General features: G+C 29.6%; 2 protein-coding genes across 6 annotated transcripts in view; one reads left to right on the forward strand and one right to left on the reverse strand.

Annotated features, from left to right (window-relative positions):
• The window catches only part of TM9SF3 (transmembrane 9 superfamily protein member 3), a 57,180-nt gene extending 51,185 nt beyond the window's left edge, over window positions 1-5,995 (reverse strand). The window contains exon 1 of the mRNA XM_075360860.1: window positions 5,521-5,995. Within this exon, the coding sequence (XP_075216975.1) occupies window positions 5,521-5,604 (84 nt within the window). The 5' untranslated portion in view covers window positions 5,605-5,995. The remainder of the gene's footprint in view (window positions 1-5,520) is intronic.
• A 5,657-nt stretch (window positions 5,996-11,652) lies between these two features.
• LOC142322137 (caspase-1-like) overlaps window positions 11,653-23,655 on the forward strand; it is a 170,904-nt gene continuing 158,901 nt past the window's right edge. For 2 of the 5 annotated variants that reach the window (XM_075360863.1, XM_075360866.1), the window contains exon 1: window positions 11,659-11,779. The gene's annotated coding sequence lies outside the window, so the exon portion shown is untranslated. Of the gene's footprint in view, window positions 11,780-23,655 lie in introns of all 5 variants that reach the window. The other 3 variants (XM_075360862.1, XM_075360864.1, XM_075360865.1) reach the window with 2 other exon arrangements.

Here is a 23,655-nt window from a genome sequence, read left to right on the forward strand (position 1 = left end):
TTCTTCCTGATACCAAATGAAAATCAAAAGGGAGCAACTAAATAGTTGTCTCACTCCTGAATCAGACTCAACTTTCTTTATCTTTTACTCTTATAACTGCCCCCTTTTTCTTTTACACATTAATTAACTCTTCTTTCCCAAGTTTAAGTGTGAATTTTCTTCATTTTGAAACATTTCATTCCATTTTACATCATCAAATGCTTCTTTCAGACTTACAAATGTCATGTAGGCAGTTTTATTACTTTTAAGCAAACCTTCTAAAATTAATCTCACGACCAGAATGACTTAACTTTGGAATGAGGACTGTTGTAACATCTAGTTGTGCACCTAGTTTCCAAAAAGCTCAAAATCAAAAAATTTGGATTTTTAACTTTTTATGAACTGTAGTAATAAGCCCTCATTGAGAGCTTTTCAATGATATATCATAAGTGGTACTTATTTTCATTGGTTCCAGAGTTACAGCCAAATAAAATTTTAATTAATGAAATATTTTCATTTTACAAGGGGAAGGCATATCGGTTCAAATCAAACTTTCAACTCCTTTTTTTAACTTTAATTATTAATCTCAGACGTAAAAAAAATTTACAAATAATAATTCAATAACAAAAAAAAAAAAATATGAAAAAATATCATAAGTTATTAATGAAATAAAATTTTATGTACTTTTTATTTAAAAAAATGTATGTATGTAATTTAATAGACAAACAAATCATGTGGTGTCCATATCAGATTTTTTCTTTAAAATGTTAAAACATAAAGTTCAAATGATGTTTTTAGTAATCTATTACAATAATAAAATATATGTTGTTAAATAATTTTATTTTTAACTGATCTCATAAAGAATGGTTTCATTAAAAATTATATATTAACTGGTCTCATATTTTTAACTGAGAATAATAACTAATAAGATTGATGGATTTAATATAAACATAAAAATAACTTATCAGTATATAAAATTGGAATTTATTACATAATTCACAACAAAATGTAAATTTATAACAGTATATTCATGTAAACCCAAGATAAAACCAAACAAATTATGTTTCTAATAATGACAGCCAATCTGCTAAATGTATATGTAAATTTTTTTACAAATTCAAAACGAATTGCAGATGATTTTCCTATAATTTCTCAAATCAGTTTAAACAACCTTTTTATATAAAAGCATAATTTTACTTTGACCTGTTCCTTTTACATCAAACTATGAACAGATTAATAAAATAAACATTCTATAACATTTAACATTAACACTTATTAACAGACACTCCATCAAACACTGAAACAACTCATATTTTATAAATAATTTTTTTAAACACATATACTGGGATGAATCAGTTACTTTTATCCAAAAATGAATGAATTACTTCTAAACTGTGCTGCTCAGGCAATCTGGGATCAACATCTGTTCTAGGAAAAAACTAACCCTTACTTCAAAACAATTGAAGTTAATATACAAAAAAAACGCTTACCAATAATTTAATTCAAAGCACTCAAGCGCTTTCGAAATTAAATTCAATCTTCAGGAACTCTCATATTCATCCTATTTATAATAGTAATTAAAACTTCACATGTAAATTACAAAAAATCATGACAGTTACTTAAAACATAACAGTTGGTCGACATATCTTATAAAATTATGTCAATGTAAACATCTTGTCAATTTGGTGATCTCAACTGATTTTTTGTATATTAACTTTAATTATATACTTATACCAACAGACCATGCTTGACAGAAATTATTATAAAACATTATTATGTTTAAGCTTATATTTACCAAAATCCGTTCTTTATTCTATTTAAAGTTATTAATAGTGATCTAGAAGTCTCTACTTTCTGATGTAATTACAAATTTTTCCTCAACTTGAATAAAATAGCTTTTTTACACAAAAATGTTGCTCAGACAGGGTCCAGAGCAAGATATCAAACCTTCTCTATCCGCGTGTTAAATAGATCACCCTTTCTCACAATCTACCCTTTTCCTTGATTCCTCCTTCTTTCCCAAAGTGAGCATAACTTTCCAGACAAATTCATTTTTCAGTGGCTGTACAATGCCACTGCAACAACATTGTTGTACTATAAACAATGCTGTCAGTGGAAAAAATGCTTATTGGGAAAATTCATATCATCTAATTTCAAACCACATTCACAGTCCAATTAAGGTTGATGAAGTCTTACAAAATATTTAAACAACTATTATAACAGTAATAAAATTTTTTATTAACAATAAAAGATTATCAGCCATTATGTCTTAAATATCAAACTCTAGATTACTCTCATTTCTTTCTTCTGTTTGGCTTCTGTAACCACCATAAGGTTTAGTTCAAAGGATGAATGAGGATGATATGTATGAATGTAAAGACATGTAGTCTTGTAGTGTCAGGTCGACCATTCCTGAGATGAATGGTTAATTAAAACCTAACCACCAAAGAACTCAGGTAGAGTAATCTACCCAAACACTAAGTTATATAATAAAAAGACAAGCCTCACATTTTCCATAAATACATTTTTTTCACTACTTTACAGAATTTTTTATCCAGAATTAACAAAACTAAAGGCAAGGATGATCTGATGATAAAATTAAATTCGTAACTGACATATTGGTATTCAAATTTTATATTTACATTAATGAAAATCTGCAACACTTCTACCAAAGGAACTACAAGAACTCAATCCAAGCAGTTATTGCATACAACTCAATCATATACTAACACCAAACTTTCATCCTTTTCCAAAGTTTCATCCTTTCTTTATTCTATTTAAAGTTATTAATAGTGATCTAGAAGTCTCTACTTTCTGATGTAATTAAACATTCTGTCAAAGAAACATAGTCTATAACCTTGTATTGCATTCCCCAAACTGCGAGTAAGTGGCTGCAAAAATTCTTCTCATTTTTTTCTAAAAGTCCTAAAAACAATAAAATATTTTGCCTTTATCTTCTGGCTAAAATATATCATTGATCTGCGACTTTAATACCAGTAAAAAAATATATCAAACAATAAGTGTAATTGTAATTAAGGTCTTACCATTATCTTTTAACTGAAATATAGCTGTGCCCATTTTTAAAACTGGAGTTTCAACTCAAGACTACAACTTGCATGACATTAACTGTAACTGAAAGTAGTACTATAAGTACTTATAACAAATGTTATCTGAAATAACAAACCCCTACACTAGTTATAATTCAAAAACTATCTTTCCAAACTCAAACTGATCAATCCTGAGATAGTCACACTTTTAAACCTAAGCAACAAAAGTACAGTGCTGTCAATCATCCAGTGTAAATGACTGGAATAGGGTAATGTGTCCTAATTTGTGTGCAATTTCTACTTCCATGTCAGTCTACCAAATAAGCAAAACGTATAACACAAAGGAAAAGTTATAGTAACCATTATATATACAGAATCTGAGTTAAATGCAATAATATCCTAACTCTTAGCATGAAAAAAATATATTTTAATTACAACTAGGAATCAGATATCAACCAGAAAAAAAGAGATTGACAATGTAATGAAAAAGATGGGATCAAAAGTACAGAACTTTCACAATGTAACCAAGGTTATGGTTGAAATAAACATTCTCTGAAAAATCCTGAACATTAAACCTCTTTTAATTGACCTCTAAACACAAATCCAACACCACCTCTAATATTTTACATGAATCAAGATTTTTTCATATTATTAATGGAAGAAAAGAAGAATACTGTTCCAATCTTCTAAAGCTCACAGCATGCTGACAGTAAATGCAGGATGACTGCTCAGATAATTAAAACACAGTTGACAATTTCATTGAATGAAGTGACCACCTTAGTCCAACTAGCACACTTCAATGTAAAAATTACTCTTGTGTAATACTGTAAGTTTATAATCCTGCTTATTAAAAAAAAAATCACTTTCAAACTAAAATATCTATCATAACAACAGTTATGACTTCCAAAGAGAAAGATCCTGTTTGGACAATAATTATTACTATACTACAGAGTGAAAGCAGATATTTCACAATTATTTGGGATCTGAAATTGTGGATGAAGGATAAAGATATTAAACAATAACTACAGTCAACTAAGTGAAGAATTAATGTGTGACATGATTAATTGGAAATTTCCTGGATATTTGTTACAGATTTATTTGATCAGTGGTATCTGTATTTTTAGTTGTCTTGATATCTGTCGTTTTATTATCTTGAAAAGACAATGTATGAACATCTATTACACTTTACATCCACATGATTAATATGTACTGTAAACTACAATAAAAATAATTGTAGTAACAGAAGTTGTGTTAGGAAATTGTCAGTTAACAGGGGTAATGTCTTCAGTTGAAGAATTAACAGCTACCCTGGTATAATATGCTGTAGTCACTTATTTTGTTACAGCTGGTCTGGTGAATAACTTACCAGATTATACAGCCTTAAAATTTATGACTGGGCTTTTGATCACACAGAAACTTTCACTTCTAACTTTTCACAGATAAAGTGACACTTACTGAGGTAATATATAATATATGAATGGAAACGTTCAGAAAAAAATGTCTGATTGAAACTATGTCAAAATTTTATTGAAATTGCTATATCCAATCTAACGTATGTTAAGGAAACACAGCTCATAACCACTCAAGAAAACAGCCACTCACAATTTTTAAAGATTAAATTTCAGTTTCTAATAAAGGTTTAGACATATAGATAAAAAACTTAAGCATACTAAGGACAAAAATTGAAGATGATTTTTCAGAAAAAAATTTTCAACAGACAGAAATGGTTTCAGTATCTTGATAATATGTAAAAGAAACATTTATCAGTAATGTTACTCTGACTTCAAACCAAGGAATATCTAAAGCTAAAAATACAGGCAAGGTTATCAGTCAGGTAGCATTACATAGTATAGTTGTTCAATAATGATAATAAAGAAGTTTTTAATACCAAAACAATAGGATTAAAAAAGCATCAACTATGAAAAGGGGCTCTTATAACCTCAACAGATAAGATCGACAAAGTAATTAATTTGTTATTATATGGCAAGTTGTTGGATCCATACTTCCCGAAAACGTAGCCTGACACAATACTGTAAATATTAATTTTGAAAATAGATTATGTACTAAAAGCTAATTTTACTGTATTAATTATTGTATTTTTGAACTTTTTACAACCCGGAGTTTATGTAATCCGAACCAATCATTTTATATATATTTACAAACTCACACGATTTTTTAGAGCATTTTAACTCGTAAAAAAATTTACATATAGAACATAGCACAGGTCTTTTGTATCTTTTAATAACTTTGTTAACAGCTGTAATACACAATATTCGATTCAATAAATTTAAAAAAACAGATTATGATTTTCATATTTCACTCTTAGCCTAACCATTAAAAAGAGAACATTAAAACGATAAGTGATCAAACAGTATTAAATGGCACACCATAAATGTCACCATGCGACAGTAGTGCGTGGTGAATAAATTAGCATTTAAAATATGATGGTTCCTGATAACGAATAGCACCAAATTAACCAAAGATAATAACTTACAATATGATTATGTTCATCTCCACCAACTCCACGTAAGCTTAAGCACAGGATAGATGTCAACGAAACTAAAAATGACGACTTCATTGTTACTTAAGTCTACAATATCACATTAAAAATTTGTAACAATATTTCTCGCACCATTGCATACTTTGGTTTTTTTCATTGTAATGTTTTTTTAACTGAACAAAAAGTAACACACTGGACAACAGCCGACATTTCTATAGATACGATCATACACACGTAAGCAGTGATGACCTAACGAAATGAAGCCTGGTGAAGAATAAGTATTTTGTTCCTGTTAAGATACGATGATGGAAGAGTATTTTCTTAAATCAGAGGTTAATTTTTTCTTTACTTATCTTTATATCAATGACATTAATCAAGTTATAACAAACATTAGGTTGTTTGTAAGAGATAATTAAATAATATTGCATGTGCCACACGCTCAATTTTCCCCGTTGGTGGCAGCACTGATAACATAAAACTTTCCTTCTACAGCCGCATGATACCGCTACCTGTCATAGAACTGCCAACCCTACCAACAAAAAACCGTATAAACCGTACATTTTTTACTAACACATTATTAACCAATACTAACGACACCATTCTGATAGCACGAAAAGTACCTGGATAGAAAATTAATTAATTCTTAAATTTCAGTAGTTTCTATAAAAAAAAAATAATCAGTGTCAAAATTAATTGTACGAGGTGTTCACTTACATTTCTTTTGAAAACTATTCAAAAATAGTTTTCGGACAGCTTACCTCTTAACAAAACAATTTTCTTTAGATCACAGTTAAAGTTAAAACTTCAGAATCCACAAGAGTTGTTCTAATTATAATCTGCCCACAAAATAAGTGAAAACTTATCAACATAATTCCTTCACTTTATTTTTATTTCATCCAACATTAACATATGAAGTACCATGCTATTGTAAACCTATATTATGTTTCCTAAATAGCTTTTAAAGAATTAATACTATAAGATATGATTAGCCAATGATTAGTTTTCTTGCATTTAATTTCTCAAGTTGTCACATGGACTATGACATTACAACAAATTAAATTGATTCATCATCCTCCACTGGGAGATTGGACAATGTTTTATGGACCAGTTGTACAATAAAAACCGCCACAGAATTCTTGGGATGAAACTCAAGTGTGTTTTCACATTGTTCTTGGTATGTAAAGGAAAAATAATTTTCAGTGTATGTTTCTTGTGACAACACAGAATTATTGATTTGTAATGTTATTCTGTTCCTATTTTAGATAGAGATACACTACTATTCCAAGAAACTACTAGTAGAATGGACATTCACAATATGGAGCTGTGATGAACCACTCTTTTGGAAAGGTTTCATGGTCCTTCTGTTTGGCAATTTTATCAATATCCACCCTTTTCCCTAATTCTTGAACTCTTCTTCCTTGGAGCGTTTTGAAGTTTTTTACTCACTTGATCAATGCTAAGGACATAACTTGTACATTTAAAATGCTCTTACATTTAAATAGATTTTATAAGAGCGGCTGTACTTATTGACTGTCAAAGGACTCTTCTATCCAGTGGTTATATAGAAAGCCTGACCTGGAACAGAGGTGCTAATCAAGTAAAACTAGATCTTCTATTTCCTGTAGTCATGCATCACTTGACATAGTTACATAGTTATGACTTCTGATGCAGGCAGACAACAAATATTTTTAGTTTAACAGTTTTAAGAACACTTTGTTTAGATTTTATTGCAGTTTGTATTTAAACTGTATTAAAATAGTTATGTAAGACATTCCTACAAGTTGAAACAGTTCCAAGACTAGAAAGTTAATGAATTTTCTAGCCTTGTATTATCTTTTAGGAAGGTCAACACATACAGATTCAGAGAGAGGTAGTCATCTCCCTGTAAGAACCCTAAAGGGACTTACTGTAATATCCTCATAACTGAAAAAGTCATAGTCATAGTTCATAGTCCCAAGCTTAGCAAATCAGAGCTTATGCTAGACTGTTTACATAGGTATTATGTGTTTTGAATCATAATAATTATAAATAATCAAATATTTATATAAGTTACATAAAAATTTTTTTTTGGTCTCAACTACAAACATTATCTGAATGCATCTTAATAAAGCCTTCATAATTAATGTAAGTTAATAGGTCCAACTATATAATTATATGATACCTTTTTATGATTTCAGATTTACTGAGTTTTATTTAGAAAACAGCCACTTTCATTTATGTGAGATGTCATCCCCTTAAAATTAAAGTAGATTTACTGAGACATTAATTGAAGTAAATCTTCACAATTAATTAAAACATTTTTATGCAGACTTTAAATCAATCTCTTAACTAAAATAATAAAAATATTCAGAAATCTTGATGACAATTTAGTTATTAATGAGTGACATAAAGGGTAGTCAAGGGAAAGGAAATAAATATATTATTTTTTCAATAATTTTTATTTCTTTTTATGAAGCCTTGTTATATAAATATGTGCAATCTTATTCATAATTTACTTGAGATGAATAGCAGTATCAGTGAAATATAGATGTTTCAAGTGAGATATAAAATATACCATGGTTGAATTTTTTTTATTTCTTTTTTAGGGAAAAAATATTGCATTATATCAGTTGAAGCTAATAACTTAAACTTCCTCATTCAGTAATTCATATATAATGTTATTTAATGAAACTTAAATTCAATAAAAACTTTACAAGCAACTTTTAAATTACTGAATACCTAATAAGAAAATTAATAGTTTTATCCTGAAACTGTATATTCTATGACTGCAGTTTGTGAAAGAAATATATATTAATTTTTTTATTCTATTCCAATCATTAAGAAATAGCAATATACATGGTTTTTTATATAGAAAATATGTCATCAATCTCCAGAAATGTACATATCATCTTTGATGTGAGGCCCTAGAGCACAATTGTTCCCAAATCTTTGGAACAACCTTTTAACTTACTTGGAAAGATTCTGGCACTTAAGAGACATAGAACTGTGTAGACTGGTTATTTTCTGTTGGCATGCATAATAAAGTGAGTTCTTATGACTAAAGTGGAAGGGCTTGTTGTTGACCTGCATACAATAACAATGACAACTTATCATTTGTTAGTGGGGAAATTGGTTTTTGTTTATAATGTGTATGGTTAATTTAGATGTTTAAACTCTCAGCAAAAGCAAAGAATCTGTATGATCAAATTCATTAAAAATATTTTATCAAATATTGTGTACTAGAATCAGTATGAAATATTAATAATAATAAAAAAATTCTTTCTATTTTCAATGAAATCCAAAATAACTTTTGGCTTTAACACCATCTTGAGGATTGTAATAAAAAAATTAAAGGTAGACAAATTTATTTGTCTTCATAAAATATTTTCATCTACCTTTGTCAAAGATTTAAGATAAAGATTTCAATTAACTGCAGTTTGACAAACACAAGTGTGTGTACAATTAATTTTTTTTATTGTACACATACCAAGTAATACCAGTAATACTTGATTTTTTTTGGTGTCAGGTAATGTTTCTACCTGATGACAATGTAACAATCAAAATTTTTATATGAATACAATTTTGTATTTACATTTTTTCTCTGTTTATACTGAAAAAAATCATGTTCCATTGTTTTACAAATTAGTATTGAAAATTCACTACATTTGAATAAATAGCTTCACATTTTTAAATTACTATAAAAAAAATATTTCCTGCTACAAGTTCATGCATTCAACAAAAAATTCTTATAAAAAATGATCTAGTTAAATTATCATGATTGCAAAATATGTTGGGAATAAATGCATTTTATTCTATTTTAACTACATTTAATTATGTGTAGACTTATATTGAACATACAGGTTGTCAATGTTATTATTTTGTGCTAATAAGTCTGAGCGTAGTAGATAACAAAATTAGTCAATTTTTTTTATCAGTACACTGAATTTTTAATATTATTAAAGTTTTGTATCATGAAGAAATAATTCTTATTACTGAATACAAGGGCCTTTCATTAAGTTCTCAGCCTGACAAAGAAAACAAGATTTTTCAGAAATCTTTTTTAATGCAGTTACATTACAATTCGATATACCAACAAATTTCCAACTGTTTATACCTCAGTATAATGTGATTATCCAACTCTGCAAAATAAACAATTGTCTCAGATTTGACCTTGCCATTTGAAGAGAATCTTCATCAAGTGAGTCACTTGGGATGAAGAAGTAATTGCTAGGAGCCAAATATAGTATATTTTTAAGCACTTTGAAGCATAGGTTATGGAGATTGCAGCAACAACAACCTGAAATGTGTCTGGAGGCGCATTTTCACAGTGAAAGAGCACTTTCTTTTTTGTCAGATGTGGATATTTAGCCTGAATAGCACCCTTCAATCGGTCCAGTAATACTCCTTGGTGGCATCTTTTTCCATGAGTACTGTACCTCAAGAATCCTGAAAAATTGCAGCCATGACACTTTCTACAGATAGATTTGTTTTTGCTTTCCATACTTGCTCACTTCTACCTGTTCCCAACCACTGTTGGCAGTAAAGGTGAATCAGCATGTAATGGTGAATTAATGTTTCATTTACTGTTATAAAATGTCAAGAAACAAATGTAAATTTTCAGTTAGAAAATGTAAGAAACAACAGAATCACATCCATTTTTTACTGTCAAAAACAAAAGAGAAGACTATTTTACAATGGAATTTAACTCTTTTTGTATGTCCATCAGAGTTAACGTTTTCAAAACAAAGTATTTTTTAACATCTCAAACTTCAAATTTATCCATTTTTCAGAAAATATCAAAACTTGTTTTTCCTTTACTCAACTGCCATAAACAACCAACTAAATGCACGCTTCTGACACTTCACAGTATGTCATCTGAAGTATCATACTTAACTAATACCATAGTCATTTGGTCATATTTGCTCTGTGTCAGGCCAAGAACTTCCTTAATAGTCTAGACACTGTATTATACTCAAAAATAACAGTAACAGCCTGTGTATTCAGTGTAGGTCAATCCAGAATTAAATGTAGTTAAAGTGGAATAAAACTCATTTATTCCCAAAATTTTCTTTACAATAATAATTTAAGCAGATCATTTTGAAGAATTTTTTGTTGACTTGTAAACTTGTAATAAGAAAGATTTTTTTTTTTATACTAATTTAAAAATGTGCAGATATTTATTCAAATGTAGTGAATTTTCAATACTAATATATAAAATAATGAAACATGATTTTTTTTAATGTAAACAAAAAAATAATTTTTAAATACAAAACCAGTGAGAAAAATTTCTGTAAAAACTTTTGTTCAGTTGGGATGATTATTATTTTATTACTTCTCTTTTCTAAATAATACAAAAAACCCAAAATATTCTAAAAATAATATTAAATTAAAAATTCCTTAATTTTTTAGTATTTTATTCAATGTATGATTTAAGTTGTGTGTTCGTATCAGGTAACATATAAATTATAATTTTTCATAATTCACTAAACGTGATTTATGAATTAAATTTCCACAGTTTGCAAAGTAATTGATTAGTTGAAATAATTATTGCCCGGTGATTCTTCCAGACCTTAGTTCATATTCAGTGAAAGTAATAGTTAATTTTAACATGTTACTTCTGTGCTTCGGTCGTTCGGGTTTAGTTTATGGCAGTGCGTTAAAATGTCAGTTAAAAGAAAAAAATAAAGACATATATATTTTTAAATATTAAATAAGCTAAGCTATTTCTGTATCACAGAAGAAGTTATATAAGTTTTTCTTAATTTTTATGAGCGATAAGTTGGAAATGATCCGGGTAATTCAATGAAAATTACCTAAATTATCTCGCAGCATTCGTACATGCCTATTTCAGAAACAAGCAAAATACTTTTCCATCTAGAGGTTGGCATTTAACTGTACTATTGATGCATGGATCTCATAATATAACACAAAAATATACAACAGTACTTATTATTTATACTAAATAGCATTTTTTAAAACCAAAAAAGACTGATGTAATAAAGTTTTAATACAGAAAAAAGAAGTGATGAACAATTTCATATTTTCTTTGTAAAAAGATTTGTAATATTAGTAAAATATAATTTTATGTTGGCAGCAATGAGCTGAGCATTGAACAACAACAAAAGCAAGCGTTTTGGTCTGGTAGGACGCTTTGTTAAAGTTGTGATCTCCGTGGGGTGTGTAATTCTTAATGTGCCTTTATAAACCGAGTGAAATGAAAATATTCGTTATCTTACAATGACATATTTTCTGTGATGTTGCCTTGTAATTGTAGGTAATTTGTTTTGTATATTTAGCTGTAATTTATTTAATACATTAGCAAAATAGTTGAAAAAGGCGCCGTAAATGCGTCTCTTGCGTAGTACATTTCAGTCGCTGCTTTCAATTAATATTATTCAGTAAGGCAGGGACACGGATAATATTATTCTCCCTACTGTGTTTAGATTAATTAATTGAGAAATCTCAATTGACTGATTAATCAGTAAATCGTAGTAACCTTGGAATTAATGCGTTAATTATGCAGCAAAACCATGCTTGTTTGACACTAGTTTTTTGCATGTGAAATGTGATAATTTGAAATGAAATATTTTAATTTGAATATTTTAAATGCGCTGATTTACATTGCTATAAATGTTATTTAGGATTAAGCATTTTAGATCATATTTTATTTGGAATATCAAAAATTATGCACAATTAGTGCGTTTGATTATTATTTACGTAAGAGAAATATATAATATTCATGCGATATAAAATATACGGCATTCATTTATAAATATGAATACTGTATATTATAAATAGCAACAATGTAATTCTTGAAACGATTTTATTTGAATTGGAAGTTCCAAATTTATTTTATGAATTTATATTGAATGTTTATTTATTACGTTTAAATTACAGTTATGATATGCATGTTCAGTGTTTTGTATGATACAGAAAGTGTTAAGTGCACGCTGTCTTAAAGTTTTTTTATTACAATTTTTTGTATGTGTTTATGTATTCAATTTTTGTTGTTTTTTCTGTGAGGTTGATTTGCAAATTTAAAAAACAAGATTAATTTTTTTTTTAATAATGATAATCTATTGATGTAGTCACACAAAGTTGATTTAATTTCGTCTTTCTTCTTTTTTTTTTGTTTAGGTGAATATTAACATATTTTTAAATTTTCAGTTGTTATGTAGGCCTTAATCTCTCCTTTTAAATAATGAGATAATTGTCATGAGAGGTATTTTTCGACGTGCACATAATAGGTAGTGCAAATAAACTGTACCGCATTCTATTTGTGTACCTGTTTAACGACCATAGTCGGGAAATCCGTGCTGCGTATTTTGAAAAAAAAAATCGTTTTTTATGACTTGTGATTAGGAAATAAGTTTTTTCCGCTTTAAATTCAGTATTTGTTGATATTTGATTAATAAAATAAATCATAATTATTTAGCCATTTGCTAAATAAATCTCATAGTTTATATTTTCATTTTATTTTATCGGGTTTTTCTCGTTTTATCAATTTCTTTACATTTTTTGTATTTTTAATAATTTCACTGAGAGAAGAGGTTTCTCGTGGTTTGAGGCAGTTCCCTTCTTAACTTATGCTAGGTATTTCTACACGGACTGAATTAAAATATTTATTTATTTATTCTATGGCTCTTTGGCATGTTAGCGCTGCTTAAATATTAATCACATTTTGTAAGAATTGCATATAAAAGTTCTGCTCATTTCACGTTTACATATTTTAAGGAAAATAAAATTGTTATAAGAAAATAGGTATTTTTTATTTAAAAAAATCGTTATTTAACAATCAACCTTTGATTTCTTAATACCGTGAGATTATTACCATCACTTTCGTTGTAAATAATTAAATGTATAATGAAAGATAAAAAATAATGTAATCTTATAATAATGTAAAAAAAAAATACAACTTTTATGAGGAAGTTGGAGAAATTTCTCTCTGTCTCGTTTATTAAAAAACAGTCTTCTCTAAAAGTTTGCTTTGCTATCATGATTAGTCCATCCATTTATCTTTCTGTAGTGTGGTGTTATATTCAGGCTCGTGTAGCTTGATCTGAGACTTCTTTATAAAAACAAATTCTTAAATATCCTCTTGTGTTATACTTTACATTTTGATCGATACGATTTTTACTGTTTATTTTTTAATATTTATACTAGACGTAAAAAATTTAATTAAAAAAGGTTGACGAAATATTTTAGTTTATTTTTTATTACTAATTGATCACATAGCCCGAAACTTATAAGTGAACATTTTTTTAGGGTATGAAAAATGCCTACCCCAACGGATTCGAATCCGGAATCTTCCGGCTTAGTCGCTTATTCCACACTGTGGAGGTCGGCAATCGATCTGCATTAATATATTAACCAAATAATAATAAATAGTGTGCGGCGGTCGCGAAACGAATTGTTTTTAATTTTAATTATATGATTAAACTTTACTTTTAGATTGTACTTAAATTAAAATGTCTTAAGGCTCAGATCTTAGGGCTTATAGATGTAATACGTAATATACAATAAATACAAATTTTCTCTTAGTAAAATCAGTTGTTAGAAACATAAAAATTATTATTTGAGTTTTTAACTCAAGCTTTAATCCACATTTTTGGGGTTTTTTTTCTATCAGTAAAAACCTCAGAATGGTTTTGCTAAAATCTACTTTAATTAAGGTAAAAAAAAAGTGGCAAATGACCTCATCAATTAAAAAAAAAAATTGTTTTTATTTTTATTTTGTTGTTCAAATTTTGGGAGTGCGTATGTGAATTATATTGAAAAATAATATTTCTCCATATTGGAGGGAGAACCAAGAGAACTTTTTTTAAGAAATTGCCCGGAAATCAATAAATAAAAACATTTTATAAGTACCTTTAAGATGTACAGATATGTTCATCAGTTTTTAAACCAACTCGTATCGTATATAGAGATTTGAATACGTATTGGTGATAAAACTCTTAACTAAAAAAAAGTTATTCCAGTATATTTATTTATTATTTTTGATATTTATTACTAGATAATTAGTATATTATACTCTCTTTGTATTAAAAGGGTTAACGAAGTTTTTTCATTTATTTTTATTTTTACTTACCCGTCTAGAATGCACTACAGCAGAGCTATAGCTCTAGAAGGGAAAATTGTATTCGCTCCAATTTGGGCATATGCGGTTTTCACCGGATCTTGACGTTTTGACACCTTTTTCTTTTTCCTGTTTAGCCTCCGGTAACTACCGTTTAGATAATACTTCAGAGGATGAATGAGGATGATATGTATTAGTGTGAATGAAGTGTAGTCTTGTACATTCTCAGTTCGACCATTCCTGAGGTGTGTGGTTAATTGAAACCCAACCACCAAAGAACACCGGTATCCACGATCTAGTATTCAAATCCGTGTAAAAATAACTGGCTTTACTAGGACTTGAACGCTGTAACTCTCGACTTCCAAATCAGCTGATTTGGGAAGACGCGTTAACCCGGACCAACCAGGTAAACTCCTTTTCAATCAACTTACGAAAGGCGGGCGTGATCAGTTATTTTATCGATACATATGATATTTAAGATTAAATAAAATAACTACAAGATTTAAATAATGTAATGTTTAATCGGTAGATATGAAAAAATAAGGAATTAAAGTTGTACATATAAAATTTAAACTATTACATCCACCAAATATAATAATATTAATAATAATTTAAATAAATGACTACATTATCATTTATTTCTTAATCTTCAATTCAACGAAAATGTATTAGGTATTTCCCGGTTATCTAACACCTTCCTTCTTTTTTTTCCGTTTAGCCTCCGGTAACTACCGTTTAGATAATACTTCAGAGAATGATATGTATGCGTGTAAATGAAGTGTAAGTCTTGTACATTCTCAGTTCGACCATTCCTGAGATGTGTGGTTAATTGAAACCCAACCACCAAAGAACACTGGTATCCACGATCTAGTATTCAAATCCGTGTAAAAATAACTGGCTTTACTAGGACTTGAACGCTGTAACTCTCGACTTCCAAATCAGCTGATTTGGGAAGACGCGTTAACCCGGACCAACCAGGTAAACTCCTTTTCAATCAACTTACGAAAGGCGGGCGTGATCAGTTATTTTATCGATACATATGATATTTAAGATTAAATAAAATAACTACAAGATTTAAATAATGTAATGTTTAATCGGTAGATATGAAAAAATAAGGAATTAAAGTTGTACATATAAAATTTAAACTATTACATCCACCAAATATAATAATATTAATAATAATTTAAATAAATGACTACATTATCATTTATTTCTTAATCTTCAATTTTTTTTCTGTTATCTGCTGTGATTGAAGAATAAAAAATATCAACTCTTGTTTACATAATAAAAAATTAATTATTTCCATGTTTATTTCGATAAATTTCACGGCGTTATTTTAAATTTTTGCTAGTATTCAAATTATTTCTTGAATAAAAACTGATAAAAACCGCCGGTTTGCATCTGTATCACCAATCTAAATTTCATGAATTGTATTAACAATAATATAAAAAAAGTAAAATCGAATTCATGTGTATTTAGAAAGTACAAACACATTCAATGATTTTTTTTACAGACTACAATTACACACGCACGCATGCACAGATAGACGGACAGAGAGAGAGAGAGAGAGAGAGAGAGAGAGAGAGAGTTTCTTATATGCGTATGTTGTTTCCTAGCCATAAGGATCATAGGCGACCTGATGAGTGACAATAACTCCGTAAATAACAAAAATTCTCAAGAATAACAAATTTCCCTTGCCATTATTATTATTATGGAAAGTGAGGAATGAAGTGTTTTCTGTTGCCTTCATCACTGTGCAAAATATACTTTTGCATATCAGCACGCCACGCCCACCAAAATGCAGATGATAATCAGCCTATTAATTGACAAATTGACCCTGTTCAACATAAGGGCTTGCTGTAAAGTGAATATCATTATTCTCATCTGAGGAAAATCAGTTTAGGTGGTAGTTCACTCTTATTAAGATGCTTTTTCAGTGTTACAACTACAATAATTTCTGTTGTAAAAAAAATATGTTATAAACCTTTTCATAACTCTATAAGGTGACACAGTGACCTATACGAATTAAAAGTACTTTCCATAAGTTGTTCTCGGTTACCGTAATCGATCATTGATGTTTGATTTAAACGAAATTGGTTGTTATGAGAAATCCGATAGTTAGACATGAGAGTCATTAATATCGTCTAAAAATCGAATCGGAAAATTATAGGAAAACCTTTCTTAATGATATATTATGACCTGATCTCAATATATCTGACTGGTAGTTTCAGGCGAAACAAAAACAACTCTCAATGTCTTTAAAACAAACATAGCTTCTTAACATTTTAAGGTCGAGACCTTTTTCGGAAATGGTTAGAAAAAAATAGCATGCTTATAATATTGTTGGTAAAAATACAGTGCAATGCCTTATGCCTATTTGTAAGCTTGTGCTAAAACATTTACAGAATTCTTTTATTATCAATACTTTTTATTAGTTTTTTAAATTGTAGGTAAACCAGTGCACTATCAACTGAAATTCTTTTGTGAACATACCTTATTTGAAAGTTTTTCTAAAGATTAAATAACCCAAAAACAGAAATAAAAAAATGAGTTTGAAGTCACTTAACTCAAAATCAAGTAACAATTTTACTATGGAATCATGATTTTTAAAATAGTTGTCCTGTTTTGTGTTAAAGCTGAAAATTAAATTATTTTTGGCAAGAAATGATAAATTTTAATTAGTTAAGGTTAGAACAGGTACACAAATCATTATCAGATTGAAAATGTCTAATTACCCGATCAATTTCACTCGGTGTGAAATAATAAATAATAGGCCTATTTATCTTATTTTATTGGAAAATTGTGTCGGATATGCGCCTTATACTGTAAGTATTTAGTCCAATGTAGTTCTGAAATACCTATGATTTAACTTCTAGTAAAAATATTAAAAAAAATAATTTAACACCAGACAAATATCACAACTTCTCTACTCCATTCACAGCTTCAGCACTTGCATCCGGATCGCTTTCGTTATTTTCGTCTGAATATATTATAAAAGATTCCACTGCGTTTTCTGAAATACCTAGTTCGGGTTTATATTTATCTTCACTTCGTAAGCAATTATGAATTTTTGATGTCCATTGTTTAGGCCTAATAGAACTAAATTTACCCGGACAAAGATTAACAGTGTCTTCGTGTATGAAAGGTACCTTGTGTTTTCTAACCCAGTTTTTCACATCTATTCGCATCAGTTCAGTGGGATTTAGTTCGGGATGTTAAGGAGGTATGGTGTTTTTCTTTTACGATCTTATCGATGGCATATTTCTCGCAGCCCTTTTTGTTTTCCTTGATAATATACGATTCCACTTTCAAGTCATTTTGAGGTTTTGGAATTTTATTAAACTGAAGTCAGTTTACTATAATTTCCTTTCTAGCATTTAAATTAGGAGCTTTATTAACTTTTACATTGTGATAAGGCGAGTTTTCTATCACAATTACAGAGTTTTCAGGTAGTTTAGGAAGTAATTTAATTTGAACCCATTTAGAGAAGTTAGCGTAGTTCATATCATGGTAGTAATTCCCTGTTCTACCACTTGATTTCCACATCGTTAGACAATCGGTATAAATCTCATCATTCCTGCTGCATTCAAAATTGTTGTCCTGCCTCCTTTACTAATATATACGAGTTCTGTAAATGAAGTAATGAGACTGGTTCAGAAAAACTTTTTATTTACAACCCAATTATACATGAATTCTGTCACTTTCGAAATAGTTTCCTTGGGAAGCCAGAAAACGCTTCAAACGGTTTTCCCACTCTTCGTAGAAGTGTTGGAACTCAGAATCCGGAATATCTTTCAGATGGTCGGTTACATTTTTTTAAATGTTTTCTTCTCTTCCAAAGTTGTGTCCTTTGAGGTGTTTTTTAAAGTCGGGAACAGGAAAAAGTCGCAGGGACTCAAGTCAGGTGAATAAGGTGGTTGAAGAACTATAGGAATGTTTTTCTTTGCAAAAACCTCATTAACTGAGAGTGCAGTGTAAAACTGCATTGTCATGGTTCAGCATCCAGTTGTCTTTGATGGCTGGTCTCACCCGGGCAACTCTTTTCCGCAGTCTTTCAAGGATTTCTCGGTAAACATGTTGATTTACAGTCTGTCCTGCAGGCAAAAATTTCTTGTGGACAATGTCATTACTATTGAAGAAACAAATTAGCATGGTTTTGATTTTTGATTACTCATTTTTGCTTTTTTGGGACGTGATGAGTTTGAAGTGTGCCACTCCTTGCTCTGGCGTTTTGTTTCTGGGTTGTACTGAAATATCCAACATTCATCACCAATAATAACGTTTTTTAGAAAATGAAAATCAGCTTCAATTCGTCCTAGAAGATCGCAGCACACTTCCACCCTGTTGTTTTTCTGTTCCAACAGTGAGATTTTTTGGGACCAAATTTGCACAAACTTTTTTCATGTCCAATTCGTTTGTCAAAATTTGATGAGCTGTGGTATGGTTCAAATTCAATTGTTGTGCATCATTCTGACAGTTAATCGCCGGTCATACCGTATCATGATTCGCTCGACTTGTCACTTTTTGACGTTAACGGTCTTCCAGAATAGGGATCACCCACCGGGTTGGTCTAGTGGTGAACGCGTCTTCCCAAATCAGCTGATTTGGAAGTCGAGAGTTCCAGCGTTCAAGTCCTAGTAAAGCCAGCTATTTTTACACGGATTTGAATACTAGATCGTGGATACCGGTGTTCTTTGGTGGTTGTGTTTCTTCAATTACCCACACATCTCAGGTATGGTCGAACTGAGAATGTACAACACTACACTTCATTCACACTCATACATATCATCCTCATTCATCGTCTGAAGTATTATCTAAACGGTAGTTACCGGAGGCTAAATAGGAAAAAGAAAGAAAGAATAGGGATCATCCGCAACTGATTCCCGGCCATCTGAAAATGCTTTAAACCTTCTTAAAACTTGGACTCGTGACAGTGCGTCATCTCCATTCGCCCTTTTCAATTTTGAAAAGGTTTCAGTAGCATTCTCATCGAGTTTAATATAAAATTTGATCGCACAACGTTGCTCATAATTAGTATCTCTCATTTTTGTAAAGCACAACAAAAACTCGTTTCACGAAAAGTTTGTTTACGTCTCACATGGCAACAGTAGACTAAAAATATTAATTACTAATAGAAATCAGCTGTTTATATAATCATATGTTTACAAGTAACTTTACAGTGTTGCCATTTTGGCTGCCATAAAAAAAACTAGTCTCATTACTTTATTTACTGACCTCGTAGGTTTCTTCAAACATTCTGCCGTATTAAAGTTTCCAATCCAAATTTTTGTTGCAAATGATTGGTATGGATGATGTACGTCTCATCTATAAAAATAATTTTTTAGTCCGTTCGTTTTTCTGAATACAGAATATTTTTGTAAATACGTAAATCTTTGGTACCGAATATCAAACCTTTCAATCGATACGGACTTATTAGACTGAATTCCAGTCCATTTAAACCCCATCGCTTTAAAAATCCGATGTAATGATCGGCTTGAACCGCGAATAATTATCATCCTTTAATTTTTTGAGTCTGTTATTAACAGAATGTAAACATTTTTCTGAAATGTAAAAGCGGTTGATAAAAACATATCTTTAAGTTCAAAATAAAATTATTTTTGAATATTAATTGCAATGTCACATGCGACTTTAAACAATAACAAACGTAACCTGTTAAGCAGAATGCCGTATCTTCCTTGACAACCAAACATGTGATCAGTACGAACGTCATTTTGACACTGACGAAATTTCCCCAGATCATCTTTCTCGCATAAAATGAGATTAATGAAAAATCGCCATTTGGTCTTTTTAACATAAAACTGAACCTCACGAAAAATTGTCAAGTGGTCCTCAAAGGGTAATAAAATGCTGACAACAAAGTTGTAATAGTTACCTTTCTTTCTTTTTCCTGTTTACCCTCCGGTAACTACCGTTTAGATAATAATTCAGAGGATGAATGAGGATGATATGTATGAGTGTGAATGAAGTGTAGTCTTGTACATTCTCAGTTCGACCATACCTGAGATGTGTGGTTAATTGAAGAAACACAACCACCAAAGAACACCGGTATCCACGATCTAGTATTCAAGTCCGTATAAAAATAGCTGGCTTTACTAGGGCTTGAACGTTGGAACTCTCGACTTCCAAATCAGCTGATTTGGGAAGACGCGTTCACCACTAGACCAACCCGGTGGGTTTGTAATAGTTACCTGGCATTGGTTATTTATTCTTATATAGTGGAAAAATAATTGCGCTCGTAAAAAGTACCCTGATTTTTTTTTGGTGTTGAGGGTAATTTATGATGAAATTTTAATGTGAAATTAACAACATTCTATGTTTAAATAAACCAAAAAGGTTAAAAAAAACTCAAAAAAATTGGTATTTTTAAAACTTTTCTCCTCCCCCATCTCCAAAAAGACCTTCTCCTTTACAAGAATTTTTTTTTTCTACGTAAACTAAAAAAAATTCCAGTGAAAAATATACGACCAATAAAAAATTACCTAAGATTTCTTTTTTATAGATGTGGGAGGGGTAAATTATGATATAATTTTTATGTAATATTTAATAATAATAAAAATATATAGTGTAGTACTGCAATATAACAGTAAGTTATATTACAGTATATAATTATTATATTATATAATAGTATATGTTTAATATATTAAAAGTTAAAATAAACAAAAAAAGTTTAAAAAAATTTAAAAAATCGATACTTTTAAACTTTGATCGGCCCTCACTCCCAATATTACTAAACGTTTTTTTTCTTTCACTTTCACTACTACTATTCCTAGGAAAACATAAAATAAAATTCGGTTTAAAATATGGAATAAATAAAAAGATTTTTTTTCGTTTCTTGGGCAGGGGGAATTTTGGGGGACAATTTTTTTTAATGTTAAGATAAGCATACACGCATGTACTAACCTATATAAATTGAAGTTGTGCTTATAAAATTTTAAAAAAAATTGTCCAAACCCCTCCTGGAGAAATTGAACCAACCTTTCATCAACAAATTTCCCTACTCATATAAAGTCCCTGTACATAATTTCATCAAAATCGGTTTACCCAGTCAAACGTTATTAAGCTTCAAACATGCCAACGCACGTATGTAAGAACATTAGTCCCACCTGTTTTTTTTTTTTGGCGGGGGGGGGGGAGGTCTCTGATTATGAAACGTCGAGAAATGGGATCGAAAAACCAATACTCCCTTTTTTGACTGATTACTATACTTCTTGCAGCATACGTCTAGAGCTATGATGATAGGAAAGTAAAAAAAAAGAAGACTTCTGAAGTGTTACATTTGCGCACATTTATAAAAAAAAATCACATTCATCCGGATTAATATCGTATTTAGAATAGTAAATATCTTCGAAAGTAAAATCACTTTAAAAATGCTCATATTTACCTTTGCATTCCCTAATTGTAATGGAGTAAGTCAAGACAAACTATCCATCTGAATAAACCAAACAGCCTTCGAGTTGTCAGTTTACACTTCGATATCTTTTCTTTCGCGTTTATCGAGTAAACTCGATTGACAAAATATTCTCACCATACCTTAAAAAAATTAACTGCGTATATCATAATTAATATTTTTTCAATAATTAATACAGAAAAATGAAATTAATAATTATTTATTATCCCATAACCAATACGAATTAAAAAAAATAATACCGTACAACATACCTTCAGAATAAGAAAAATAAAACATTTTGTAATCCGTAATTGAAACACGATATCGTTTACTTATCTCTTATCTTAAATTAAAATTTCATTCGGCAGTAGATTCAAAAATAAAAACTAACTCGGAATATTATTTTTTATTTATTTTATTACCGAAAAAGAAATTACAAATCATATCTATAAGAATGAGATCTCGTACGTTGAACCGATGATGATATTTAGGTAAGTCTATATTTGAGTTTTTTCTAGGATAACGAATTATTATTGATTCATTTACATAAGATTTAAATGTTGGTTGGTTTGATACAAATGGTGTAGCCTCTTAAGAATAACAAATATCATATACGATGCTTACCGAGAAAGGAAAATGTTAAAAACCGTTAATTGTTATAAGAAAAAAATTATTTATAATTTTTGAAGTTATTAATGCTTATAGTGTATTTCGAAATCATTTTGTGAATTGAAGTGTGTATAGTTAGATTATTACCTGTAGATATTATCAACTACATGAAAAGGTTATTTTTATTATAAAAATGAATAAAATTATGTCCGTTTTTTCTTTCGATTTGTATTGTCCACAGCAAAATAGGTTATTATTTTTCTTAATATTGTATTTTAATTCCGTGGTGGAATGTTGGTGACTCGGCCATTCATCCGAAGGTTGCGGGTTTGAATCCCGATTCAGGCATGGTATTTTTTTTCATAGCTACAGATTTCAATTTTCATATCTCACTCACAAACTTCAACATTATATGGCAATATCAAGCAAAAAAATAAATTATCAGTTTGTATTATTTTATAAATAATTATAGAAATTTCTAGTGTATTGAATTTGTTTTCTTACGATGCCTACTACCTATAATCTGTAGTGTTTAGCGCCAGTCTACGGTTGGTGACTGTTTGACAGTCAAAATGCGCATGCAGTTGCTTATTTTTGTAAATAATTCTTGAGAGTTTCTCTTTGACAGATATTATATATTTACGATATTAGTTCCAAGTTTTATTAATAATTTACGTGCTTCCTTTTTAATTTTAAACGTTTTAAGATGATTTTGTGAAGTGATGTAAACGGAAAAAATTGGATGCTGGACTTATAGACATGACTGATTGAGCGTAGAAAATGTTAACTTGACAGAACGTATCGTTTTTCCAGATGAGGCAGCAGAAGTGATTCTGTTTACATGTGAGCGAGAGATAACCTTGTTCAGTCGCTTTAACTACGTGTTCGGTAACCTGTGTATATTCTCACATACCCGTTATTGTACGTTATGTAAATTTCAGTAAACAATTATTACAATATTCAGTTGAAAACAAATTGATAATAGTAAATTGTAATTAATGCGAAGTCATTAGACATAAACAAAATATTAATTTTATAATGACACCACAAGATATAT

The sequence above is a fragment of the Lycorma delicatula genome, chromosome 3 (genome assembly GCF_047948215.1).
Source record: "Lycorma delicatula isolate Av1 chromosome 3, ASM4794821v1, whole genome shotgun sequence".
NCBI classification, from domain to species: domain Eukaryota; kingdom Metazoa; phylum Arthropoda; class Insecta; order Hemiptera; family Fulgoridae; genus Lycorma; species Lycorma delicatula.